The sequence below is a fragment of the Onychostoma macrolepis genome, chromosome 07 (assembly GCF_012432095.1).
Source record: "Onychostoma macrolepis isolate SWU-2019 chromosome 07, ASM1243209v1, whole genome shotgun sequence".
NCBI classification, from domain to species: Eukaryota; Metazoa; Chordata; class Actinopteri; order Cypriniformes; family Cyprinidae; genus Onychostoma; species Onychostoma macrolepis.
Genome location: NC_081161.1, coordinates 33,468,387 through 33,482,192, shown reverse-complemented (window position 1 = coordinate 33,482,192; position 13,806 = coordinate 33,468,387). Strand labels below are relative to the sequence as shown.

Below are 13,806 nucleotides of genomic sequence, written 5' to 3'. Positions count from 1 at the left end.
TCATATGCTATGCTCAGTTGGAATTCTGTTCATTGATCCAAATACATCTGATATTTGTCAGCACCATTTCGACCTAGTACCTAATTTTAATCCCCATAAAAATAAAAAATTTCTGCGTATGATGTCTGAAGCGACACGTTTGCTGTTTCAGAAACTTGCTGGGTTTTTTTAACCCACCTTGTTCGTCTTTGTGATCACCGAGAGGAAAACGTTGTTTTAAAATAAATAAAATGTAACGTCAAATGTAACGTTTTTAAATTTTTTATTATTATTTTGTAGATAGTTAATGTAATAAAATACGTTATATATATATATTTATTATTAGCCAATTATATAACAGTTGGGGAAAAAAAAACATGTTAGATGAATACAACTAAAAGTACATTAAAAAGGAAGCGTCGGTTTATATTGTACAATGTATAATCTGTAACAATGTGCGTATACTGCCCTCTGGTGCACAAAACCGTCAACTAGGATCCATGTGCAGATGTATTTTGAATGAGAGAAGAACCACACAATCAAGCAGCTTTCTTTTAATTAAGTCAATAACTGTTTATTGAGGTTGCGTTGGAAAGCTTCTGATATGGTGCCCAGAGAGGGCGGATATGACAAATAACACCATGCGGAGGATTTGCACGATGCTGTCACTTTACATGTTTGGCACTAATTTGACACAGCAGGCAATATCTGGACCAAATTAATAATAATAATAATAATAATAATTTAAAAAAGAAGAACAAGAAGAACAACAATAACAGTGATTGCTATTATTATAAGTATGTTCTCAAAGTGCAACAATTGCAGAACATAATATGCTTGTTTAGCCAGGTGCAATGTTCTACATATATTTGGGGTAGAATAATATGGATTTACAATATAATATTTATACATAACATTTTTGTGATAAACTTAAGAGGCAGGTATCCTCAATGGCAACTAGTTTGCTTGCCTAAATGTCTACAATTAGGAAACCTACAAAGCCATACTAAAGTTGATGCAAATTTGACAAACAGCAACATTAAAAACGGAAGAAAAATAAATCTATAAAATAGCATATGGCACTCTATATTGCTTTGAAGAAACAGTTGATTTACAGACAGTTACAATAACCATGATCATTGCTGTCAATTCATGACCACTGTTTTGATCAGTCAAGTCAGTGACATTACATGAGCATCAATGCATTCAAATAAATATTCAATTTTAAGTGTATCTTGTTATTGCTAACATTAAAATCTATATCGGGGCTATTATAATGTTTTTATAGCCATAAATATGTATTATTAACAGACATCAGCACTGATATTGTCAGAGAGGATAACAGTCCATTTTTAAAGCACATAATGCAGAGGAGGGGGTGTTAAGGGCATGCACAAGGGGATTTCATGGAGGGGAAGAAAAAGCAGCTGTCATTCAGACCCATAAACACGCATAATCATACCGTACCCACGTGACACTTATCTAGCTAGTACAATATATTATTTCCATTTAAATGGCATTGTTTAAAGCTAATCTATATTATTCCAGTCATAATCAGAGGTTAAATGCTTGGTGCCGACCAATCGTTTTGTGCTGGAAGACCTGCTGTCTTAACAGCACTGAGTCAGATCCCTTCCACAGTGTTAAGAAAAGACTAAATGAATGGTTCTAGACAAGTACACTAGATTTAGTAAAACAGGCTGGCTGGAAGTTAATGAGACAGGCATAGACTAGCATTCACAAATTCAGCATGTTCATAATAAACATGAATATGCACACTGGGACAGGGTATATGAGAGAATGATTGACAGTAAAATACAAAAAATGTTTGATCCAGATTCACAGGCAAAATGCAAATATATGTATGCAATTCCACACTCGTAATGAATAAATACACAAAAATAAAATATCTGCTCTTTTTTTTTTAAGCTAACTAAAAACACTCCACAGAAGTTCTTTCGATACTTGATGCAATCATGCAAATAATTTACTTAAATAAAAAAATACACCAAATATTACAATAAATATAGAACATGATAGGAGGTGGCTTTTATAACCCTGTATTCTTGTTTGTCCTCACAGCTTCCTCTTGCCTGCGTTTTCCTTCATCATCCTCCCACTGCATCAAGGGTGAAGGTAGGGCTGGAGTTAAGATGGCTGACACAGCGGGCTGTCATTTCAAATGAGCACTAAGTAAATTACTCTCCCTCCATTATCGTAATGAGAAGCCTTTCCCATCGAGAGAGGGAGACAGCAAGGGAAAAAAATGATATTGACCCTTTGGCACACAAACAACATTAGTCTTACTCACCAAGCTCACTTTCTCTGTCTAAGATTAAACGCTCAAACGTACAATGCCCATATGAAATGTGAACTAAGAAGAGGTGAATTCACTAGCGATATTCCACATATAAATGCATATATTGACCTAAGTAGTTGGTATATGGTAAACACAGACTTTCTCTCTCATACGTACACACGAGAAGAGTCATGCTGTGGGCACTAGAATGCATGCAATGTAAGTAGCAATCGAAATAAAAAATAGTTTTAAATATTAGTACAGTAACACACAGACTTGCCCACACAGAAACAATTCAGAACAGTTAGGCAACATACATGAAATTAAATGGCTCCTGATTCCTGCATGAAGTATTAGTATATTGAGTTGGACCACAGTCAGAAAGCAGAGACAGCAGACAAGTTCACACAATAACTGGGATAAACTAGCACATGAAATACTGAGCAGATGCGGTAGATACAGAGTGGAGATAAATGTACTGTGAAGCAGCCTTTATAAATTTAAGCCTATAAGAAAACAGGATAAAAACAAAAAATAATAAAAAAGTGGGATCCTGAGGACCAGTGTAAATGAGGGTTTCTAGGTTCCAGTGGAACAGACATGCATGCTCACTGTTTAGAGGTAATATAACTATAACATTTTTTCTGGTACATACATTTGATGACCGTAGCACTTGATAATCTCTAATAGCAGCTTGAATTCACCTCCTCTACTTGTATATTGGAAGATACCACTTATATATTTTGTCACATAATATAATTGGTTGATAAGAATAATATCCGACACAGGGAGGAACAAAAGTGCAACATTCACAAATTCATGTTCCTGCCTGCTCTGAGACAGCAATCAAAGAAAAAGCTTTGGCAACCTTTGCCGTTCTGAAAAAGAGACTATTAAGGGTTATGGTCATCAGTTTTCTCTTTCTTTGTTCTACGCTTTTCTACATTTACGTCAGATTTATCTAGAGATCTGTGCAGCGCTCCTGCTTGCTGTAATGGTCGAACTGGCTCTTCCAGTGCATCATGTAGGAGCTCCAGCGATGGAACTCCACTTTCCACTGCCTCTCAACATCATCAATGTTGTCTGGGTAAGAAATATGAAAATACATATATAAGGAAAACAACAGCATGAGGTTTGAGAGAAAGGCAAGTCAAAAGGGCTGATGGTGAAGGATGATTTTTAAGAATCCATTAAAGGGGTCCTATTATGCTCTTTTACAAAGTCTTGATTTTGTTTTGGGGGTGTAATAGAACATGCTCTCGTGATTGGTGGTTCGAAAAACACATTATTTTTCCACACAATTTACATAATACCTCTCCCCAGCCTGAAACAAACGGCTCGATAAGTTCCGGGTTTGATGAAGGTTTCCGAAAAACGAAATGTGTTGTGATTGGTTAGCTGTTCCAGTGCGTTGTGATTGGCGAACAGCTTAGACCGTGTTTCAGTACTGTCCCGCCCCTTGCCAAAACAGCAAGTTCGTCAATATTGCCATATCAATTCGAGCCGGATTCAGACCCTGAGAATATTGAACAGGAGCATAGCGCAGAACCTTTGCACGCACGGATATTGCAGGACATTAGAGTGGTAACTTTATTTTTATTTTTTTGCTAAATCATGTTTTACATAGGATGTCAACAACCGCTTAAAATAACTGCATTTACTATGTACAGATAAGTGCAACAGTAATATGTATTATGTTTATTGTTCTTTAATTCTAACATTATAACATGAATTGGAGTGAAACTGTTAAAGTTGAATTTATTTATACCATAGTCCAGTATTTCCCACACTCTATTTGTGGCGACATATATATGCAAATTAATTCTCTGCCAGCTGTTGGAGTGGGAGAGATAGCGGTTTCCCTGGTAACGCTGTACACAAAGCAGAGCTCCGCTCACAAACGCTGCTTTATCAGGCATTACACACAAGATTAAATGAAAACGACATCCAAATTTTTCTGAAGACAGTCGGTTTCCTTCAGAAATACAGTGATATACTGTGATATACAGTGCTCATGTTTATTCAAGGAAGTCCACAAATAAATCAATGTATGGGAAACACTGTCTAAGTCTCATAATTTAAGTGTAAATTCTGCAGATTACATTATTGTCCAGTATTGTACTGTCAGCAATTTATAAAAACGTTTTCATAATAGAGAACGAGGAGTTACGTCACAATCTTTTCACTCTGCGTTGCATTTCGGGAAGGCGCCGCCATCTTCTTTCACTATCCGTTCCCATGGTTACTTATCATTCTCTATATGGATAACTGCTTATCTTTTGTTTTTGCCTTTAAGTTAAACAATCATCCATTCTACATTGTATCGTTTGCAGGGAAGAGAAGCTAATTTATCGCATTGCATGATAATTGGATTTTTATTTTCTCTTAGGTTTTGTAAAATTTCATTTACAATGTTGATCTGAAAACAGTGTCACCCGCTGGGCGCTCGCTGCTGCTTCAGCCGTCATATTAAATTATCCAAATAAAAGTGTTCAACAAGCTGACAGAAGCCATTTCTTTGTTGGAAACTTTTAAATGACAAAGTATAATTGTTGTCATTATAAATATTCATTTGTCCATGGAGACTGTGGGTCACATTCAGCGAGTCACAAACTCGCTGTATTTTTATATTTATTTCAACAAATGACAAGCAAAATCAAATCCCTAGGAGCTTGTGAACAGTTTTGTAGCATTTTAAAATGCTGGTTTAATGTACAGTGATGCTAAAAGACATGCAGGTGAGCCAAAATATTAAGGCGACATGTTTAAACGTTAAGCGTTTTCCTCTCTTTAGAAAACCGTAATGTAGAAAGCGCTTATGGATTAAGACAGTGATATTTAATGTTCATATTTTGCGCTCATCCGTTTTTCAGCACATTTTATGATTTATTATTAGTAAGGTGTACAGAATGTGGTCTTTTATTATCACTGTCTCTGTGCATTAAAGGGATAGTTCACCCAAAAATGAAAATTCTGTCATCGTTTACTCACACTCAAGTAGTTCCAAACCTGTATGAATTTCTTTGTTCTGCCGAACACAAAGGAAGATATTTTGAAGAAAGTTTGTTATCAGGCTGTTTTGGGGCACCATTGACTTCCATAGTAGGGGAAAAAAATACTATGGAAGTCAATGGTGCCCCAGATTGCTCTGTTTCCCACATTCTTCAGAATATCTTCCTTTGTGTTCAGCAGAACAAAGACATTCATACAGGTTTGGAACTACTTGAGGGTGACTAAATGATGACAGAATTTTCATTTTTGGGTGAACTATCCCTTTAAGCATGTTATTGAGAAGAATATGCTTAATGTAAATAAACGCGTTGTGTTCACATTTTGAGCTAATATGCGTATCTGCACATAGTATATGCTTTACAATTTTATCTTTATCACTGTCTTGGTCCATTAAGCCACTTTAAGCATTTTAGAAAGTCCCCTGTTCAAGTTCTGCTAACTCACAAGCCTAGTGAGAGTCATACTCGCAAAGAAAGTAAGTTATTAAACCAACAAAATCAAATCTTTAAAAAACACATAGAAATGTGATTCTTTTATTGAGTGGGAGGCAGTGGGTTTAATCAGTGACATTAACAGATTTACTATTCAGCGTCTTCTCCGCGACCTGCTTACTTTGGTGTTTTTACACATAGAAAAAAGGCGACAAAACATACTGCATTATCCAGTTTTCTCTCATCACGACAAAAAAAAAAAAAAAATCAAATACTGCCCTAAACTCAACAGCGGAAAGGCAGCGCTATCCTGCAAGTATGGCGGATAAACAAAGCAGTTTTCCAGAACTCAACGTGGCCCTACGTCACATTCTCATTCTCTATTGTAACATACATATTTACATAATTATTCAGGTGCATGTGTAATAACTTGCGAAAACATGAAGCTACAGCAGCACTTCTTCTTCGTCGTCATCTTGTCTGATGCACTCAACCAAGCCTTCTAACCACGACCTTGTCCCTCCCCACCCCCCCAAACATTAGAATTTCCTTAGCCGCGAATTATTTTAATGATATTCTAATTGACCGCTTTGTGATGTCACAAACACCGGAAATCAACTTTGTAGTCCAAACGAGCCGTTTGTTGTAGTTCTTGAAATGGATTTTTTTTAAAAACTAAATATCTCCCTTTGGAGTGGACTTTGAGATTTGTAACTTTGTAGATCTTTTTTATGCCCAAACATACACACTGAGTAAAATTCGAAAAGTGAAAAAGCATAATAGGATCCCTTTAAACTACTCAGACACATCACTATAAAGTTATAACCCATTTAACAAAGCAGCTGCCAACAGCCCCCACAAGAGAATTTACAATTTACGATTTTAAGTTACTCTAGACAGGCCTGCACAATCCTCCCTGCCCCCACTTGAAGGAGCAAGTGTTTAATTGCTTCATATTCTGGTTCACTTCCAGTGTAATAATTGGCAAAAGACATTTGTTTAGATTAGAAGCAGAAAAGATACATTTGCACAGACAAGGCATTTCCTTGAGAAATAGTGAATGGTTTATATTATAGCTATTACTGTATGTTCTTTGAACCTCTTTTGCCCACAGAAGGAAACAAAAAATCAGATAGAAACAACAACAATAATAATAATATTAGCCTTATACAATACATATTCTTTTGTAAGATGATTTAATCTTACTTCTGTTATGAAGACTCCATCTCCTAAACAACCATAAATTCCACTGGCCTATCCATAAAACACAAGCCTGCAGTTTCTCACCTTCAGACTAAATTTAAAAAAAAAATGACCCACAGTTCCTCTGTAGTTACTCTATGTCCATGTTAATAAATATAACAAAATATATTTGCATGGCAGTGGATTATCAAATGTTGGGTTCATTACCTGTAATGTTAAGCAGACGAGGCAGGAAGCGGTTCCACAGAGCACAAACCTGTGTTCTTAGACCCTTGTGCACCTTCAGTGGCTCTGTGTTCAAGCCCACATGCTTTTGGTCAGTAGCTGTATATTGAGGCCAACGTCCATGGACCGTCCTCCGACCGTCCATGGTGCCATCTGTGTTAATGTTGGGATTACTTCATGTAGACAGAAAAAAGAAGACCAGGCATAACTAAAACATTCCATATAACTAATAGATAAATTGAACCTTTATACGAAATGCAATAAGACAAATATTTAATTGGGGCTTGACTCGTTTGCTATTTCTCTTACCCGGAACGGGCAAAATTGGCCCAGTATCTCATCATTCGTCGGCTGAGTTTCTCTTCTTCTGCAGTGTAATTGAGTCGTTTATCTAATGGCAGGCCAAACACAAACTCAATCTCATAACCATGGATTACTCCCATCCACTCAGGCCAGGCCAAGTTTGAGGCTCGATGATCAAACAGGTAAAGGTACACAGCACCTAAGGACGAAGAGGGGAGGTACAGATTGAGAAAACTGGGCCTTGAACTATTTAACATTTAATATCCCCTCTTCTTCATCCTATTGGTCTTGGACTTCATACTGACACTGTCAGCAAGTTTATTAACTGTTGCCGCTTCACACCTGAGTGTTTATTCTTTATCATTACAATGAACTTACCATTTGAGTTGCCACTGTTTGTAGTTGGTCCTGAGTTTGCCCAGCCTTGTGTCCCAAGAGCTGCAGCTCCCGACTGGGAATGGAGGCTAGTATGCTGAGCGTATGACTTTGCAAAGTGCTGCAGAGGACAGATGACATTTTGATCTCCTACAATATCGTCCATTGCATCTCGATTCTTCTGGGGGTTGTTCTCATCCATCCAGTCAGTGTACTGAAGGATAACTGCCTCCAAGCCAATCTCATTAGCATGAGGAACACCCATCTTCACACCTTCAAGGAAGTCTTCTCGAGATATCAAACTCTCATTGTCTTTACTGAATCCCGGCGCACCATACAGCAAGAAGTAAGATCCCTCATCCTGATTTACACCCAACATTATCTGAGTGTATTTGAAGTTACCCGAGTTAATCATGGCTTCTGGGGTGTCAGGAAGGAAAACGCCATCTATGACAGGCACAAAGGAAAAGCGGAACAGGCTGCTATAGGGGAGAACTTGCCACTCCTGATCAATTAGTTTCTCTGGTTGTTTGTTCCTCAGGCAGTCAACCAGCTCAGTATCGTTACCTTCGCTGCAGCCAACAAGTTTGCCCAACAAGGTGGCCCTCCGACGGGCCTCATCAAAGCTAACAGTAGCCCAGGGGGTATTAGGAACACCACTCTGCATTATGGCACGAGTGAAGAACGGGCGGCTGTCCGGTGATAGAACGTGCATGCCAGCTGATGCTCCCCCAGCACTTTCTCCAAAAATGGTGACCTGTTTTGGGTTACCGCCGAAGAAATGGATGTTTTCTTGGACCCATTGGAGGGCCAACCTCTGGTCAAAGAGACCTACATTTCCTGGTGCTTCTGATGAGCCATTGAGGGCGAGGAATCCAAAAGCTCCAACACGATAGTTCATAGATACAACCACTACCTTTTCGGTGTAAGCCAAGTACCGGCCATCATAGACATCAAGAGAGGAGGAGCCACTATAGAAGCCGCCACCATATATCCAGACCATTACTGTGAGGTTCTGGGGCCTAGGGGTAGGAGGTACCCACACATTAAGGTAAAGGCAGTCCTCGCTCATCATTCTGTTGGGGTTCCACATCTCGATACCAGGAAAGCCTGGGTAAGAAGTGTCTACAAACTGATAGCAGGCATTTGGGTAGTCTCTAGCCTCAAGGACTCCATTCCAGGGTTTTTTGGGCTCTGCTTTCTTGAAACGTCTCTTCCCAATAGGAGGTTCAGCATATGGGATGCCCAAGAAAGCGATCACATGACTCCGGTCTGGAACAGGCAAGCGTACACCCTGCACACGGCCCAACCTTGTTGCTACTACTAGGTCGGATTCGCTCTGTGCAAGACAGCAGTGGAAGAGGAACATGAGGAGCACAGCAGGCAGAAGGAAAATGTCTGAGGTCTTCATGGTGTCTTTTCTTTTGTTGGATGGGAAACTATTGCGATCTCACTGTTCTGAGCCAAGCTCAGTATGACCTGTAAATGAAAGACAAAAGATAAGGCAACAAAATACATTTGTGATCCATTAAATTTAATTAATATGTATAATAAAAAAGTAAATTAAAGTAACTTAATGTGACTGAAAGAACGTTCACACGAATTTCAAGGCCAAACAAGATATAACAGTGTGACTAACCAAAAAGGGGCCGATGCATAAAGAAACTCAGCTGTAGATTGTTAGATAAATGCTCACTTTCTAAGACCCACAAACACACCTGTGAGGTGGATGTTTATGTTTTACATGTTGCCTGGTTGCTATGCTGACTGGATTAGTTCTGGGGGCACAGTTAGGGATAGGAGCACATGAATTTGACTGCAGCTGTGTGAGTGTCTGTCTAAACAAGGCTATTTCTGTTCCCCCTGCCTCCTTTGCCTGTGTGGGGTTCTATTTTTGAGGGTGTCACTTCTCTCTACCAGTCCATCTGCCTCTCTGTCCATCCAACCCTTTATCTGCTATGCATATGCTACACAAAGCATCACTTAAGTGATCTTGGCAATCCACCTTTACACAATTAAAGAGACAGTTTGTCCAAAAATGACAAGCCAGTATGACTTTGTTTCTTCTTTGCATCACAAAAAATATATTTTGATTAAAAGTTTTCTTTTTGTCCATACAGTGAACTTTGACCATCATTGTATGGAAAAACAGTTAAAAAACATTGCATTTTTTTGTTCTGAACAATGAAATACAGGCTATCCAAGGCACCATCCATGGATTATTAAGATATCTTAATAAGGAATTGGTGCCAAATGCATTAAACTAGACTGCTCATTACATAATCTATTGGCGGTTTCAGAGAAACCGATCTTAAAATAACAAGCAAGATTATATTGGACTCAATAGTGAAAAGAGGCTTGGGGGACTGCAATGCAATTCATCAGTCACAGCATCTCAATGGATTTATTAATATCTTAAAAGACAGCTGCATGCCGGAAATGGGGGGCAAGGGTAGCTATAAGCAGGGATCGGGGATAGGCAGAGGGGGAGAGGCTGGCCAGACTCAAATTAGATCCTGCAATCCATGTATGAAGTTCACTGGGGGGTTTGCTTTCAACTTGGGATTACACGTTCTTGTGCACACCATCATGTCATTAAACACACAGCTTTCTCTCTCTGCTAACTTTCCACTATGAGGTAGGATGATAGCCCGGCTTTTTCAATTTAACGGGAAACTTTAATGCTAAACCATAATGCACATATTTGTCGCTCTCATTCTTTGTATTTGTCACATTCATTGCCAGCCAACCTTAATCTATCTCAGGTTGAACTCTGTTGCCATGGAAATTAAGAGCCTGCACTACCTACTGCATCCTGTCTTATTTGTACCATCGGTCTGTACTTGATTTCACAATTTTTTCCATCTCGAAGACTGTTGCTTACTTTTTGTGTTAATGAAGGACTGAATTAACCCTTTAAAATCTATATTTGCAATTCAGTAATGTAAACTGTTAATTTTGTAATGACCACAAGCAGGTCCAAAAAAATGCAGAAAGCCTAGAGTAAACATGGTTACTTAGATTAGTCAGAATTTCCATCTCCCTAACAGTGCAAGCAAAGATTTTGAGCGAATTAAAATACTACCAGCAAACCTAAATGACGTTCTGTTCATGCTGTCATTTCTTGGTACCCTCAGCGTGACATGACCAACAGGCCATAACATTTCAAAACTGACAGTTTGATGAGCGCCACTGAGAACGATGGAATTTTCCGTTTCGTGGTCTGTCCGTCTAATATTTCATATGAAAGTGCTCAGTAGCGAACACGTGCCAACACATACACACTTGTGCTCATGCTGTCCAGAAGCCAACTGTAGAGACGCTATTATTACAATTACAACCACAATATTTTAAGCTTTCAAACAATCCCCCAGTTGATGAGGTAGTGTGCATGCTACAATAGAATGTTAACATTAATTGCTCTTCTCTGAGGCAGTTGTACGACTATAATTAACTTTTCCCAGCGGAGCACAGCTTCTGAAGTCTAAAAGCTTATCATAACTGCATCAACATTTGAGTCAGAAGTCTCTACGTAATTGTGAGACCAAGTGGGTCATTCTTGTTGTGCTGTATATTTCGAGCTGTCTAATTTAAATCAATATGCCTGTGTTGTAATGTAAATATATCAGGAACAGACTTCCAGAATATGCTCTGGTTACGTTTAAGAAAACCCTCTGTAATATACTCTTACAGTTATTTCTAAAGGTTTTCTTAACTTAAGGGGTTTGTTGCAACTAAGCATAAGCACTTCAATTTTACATTTACATTTAGTTATTTAGCAGATGCTTTTATCCAAAGGGACTTACAAATGAGGACAATGGAAGCAATCAAAACCAACAAAAGGGTAATGATATGCAAGTGCTATAACAAGTCTCAGTTAGCTTAACACTACACATAGCAAGGTTTTTCTTTTTTAAATTATATAATAAATAAAAAGAAAACAGATAGAATAGAAAAAGCTAGTGTTAGAATTTTGATTAATTGTTGGTCACTTATTTACACAATGGCAAAAGATGAACCGGAGGATGGGCATAAAAGGTATAGTTAAGTCATTGCTCAGTGAGGGGGCTTAGTTTTTATGTTTTTAACCCTTTTTTAGGAAAATGTGACATCGATTTGTCACTGTCACTGCCTGGAGGATGATGTCATCTCAACTTAGGTTATGATAGATAAAGGGGAACAGCAAAAGACAAACAGATGGAAAGTGATACTGAGGACACACACAATAAAAACTAATAATTAAAAAACAAATTCATATAATAAAAAGGAATATTTCAGGTAGCCTATGTTTAATTTTGCTGGGTGTATGGATATTATACCTGCATTATCTCTTAATAAACTGCCAGTGAAAATGTGAGAAATGGTAACACCCACTCAAATAGTGGTAATTGTGATATTGGGTTAAAAAAATCTAATGTCTTACATCTTTACAAATCAGGGGTGTAATATTGTATTAAAATACGATGGGGACAAGCAGGAACGACCCAAGGCGTTAAAATAAACAAAACACAAATACCCGTAATAAACGCAATGAACCCATTCATCTGGTTTAATATGACATGAAAGCTATGAGATGGAAATCCGACAAAATTGTATACCTTCAAATCACCGTGCTTTGCGGTGAACTTCAATAAACAGATATCACAGACGCGCACGCAATCTGAGCGTTACGCACCAGCAGGATTCAAAGCAAACGAGCGGCCGACTGACGCTCTAATGAAGAGGTAGAAAACCAGAGGAGACAGGAAGGTTACAAGTAGACAGGTGCTGAAGGTAAACAAGACTTAATTTTTAAGGAACCAGGGCCTCCGAGTGCGCGTGCGCCGGTGTATTTCTCCAGCACGTCTAATTACATCCATTCTTTAGCACCACAAATATGACCATTAAAGGCACGAGCATCGAATACTCTCAATGTTATTCTTTTTTGCATGCTTGTTTATATAGCCTATATATATTTGTTCACAATGCACATAATTTTAGCCTTTGTCATGTTTCTAACATTATCCGTTTTAGCGGAGTATAAACCAGAAAATGAAGGCACTGATTCATATTACAATTATGCAACAAAAATCGGTTCGGCCTGTAAAATTACATAAAAGTGCAATAATCAAAGCCGCTAATGTTTATTATATTCTTAATTAAAAACGCTACAAACACTTAAGTATTCATGGCTGTATAACAACATCAACAACAACGTACTACAGTATATACATTTAAACCATAATAAAATAAATATAGTCAGCTGCCTTCATCGGTTGTACATGAAATGTAAATATGCCCCGAGTAGATGCGCTCCAACGCTGACGCCAAATTCACGCATTCTCATCTCATCATCTGTATATTTTATTATTTTTACACAGTGTTGCCTGTTGTATCAGTCAGCTGAAGAGCATATGAAGTGCCCGAGTAAAACCTCACGGAAGCCGCAAAGATGCCTAAATTGTACCTGGTGATTCCAGTTCACAAGCCGGCTTTGCTTCAGCGCCTCTCCCCCAGGCTCTTCCCCTCCTCTGCCTGTCCTTGAATGAAGAAAGCCAGAATTGTTACCGTGCCGAAGGGCGATAAGAAAAAGCAGGACAACTGGGCTGGGGGTAGCGTGAAGGGAGTGAATTGTAGTCTCGCCTGTCTGATTTTAACGCTGGATCAAGCCTCTGACGGAACTAGGAGAAGAGCCGTACTGCACTGGTGTGTCGGTAGGGGGAGACTCCTTATAATAAGCATAATCGACTAAAAAAAACAAAACAAACAAACTAGAGTTCTCGCGAGACGACGAACCACACTGTTCGTTTTCAACCACCCATCTCTTAAGTGCCTATGTAGGGTACGTCGTTTGTACAGCCGTCAGCATTAAGTGCACTTATCAGGTCCACTGTATTTCTTGTTTTGAACCGCCGTTTAATGAACGCACAGTGTGCAAAACAAATCACATGGTTTATTTTTGGTATTTAACATGAGTTTCTTTCTCTAAAATACCTGTAA

The 13,806-nt window shown here is 38.5% G+C and overlaps 1 protein-coding gene across 2 annotated transcripts; it reads right to left on the bottom strand.

The window, feature by feature from the left end:
• Nucleotides 1-533: 533 nt before the first annotated feature.
• Nucleotides 534-13,529, bottom strand: ache (acetylcholinesterase). 2 transcript variants are annotated; one of them, XM_058783145.1, is made up of 6 exons: nt 13,274-13,529; nt 12,426-12,540; nt 7,831-9,306; nt 7,459-7,651; nt 7,132-7,322; nt 534-3,361 (listed from the first exon to the last, which is right to left on the bottom strand). In XM_058783145.1, exons 3-6 carry the CDS (start codon nt 9,236-9,238, stop codon nt 3,240-3,242), a joined length of 1,914 nt encoding a protein of 637 aa, XP_058639128.1. In that variant the 5' UTR covers nt 9,239-9,306; nt 12,426-12,540; nt 13,274-13,529; the 3' UTR covers nt 534-3,239. The 2 variants fall into 2 exon arrangements, with proteins under 2 accessions (XP_058639128.1, XP_058639127.1); XM_058783144.1 differs by lacking the exon at nt 12,426-12,540.
• Nucleotides 13,530-13,806: the final 277 nt, after the last annotated feature.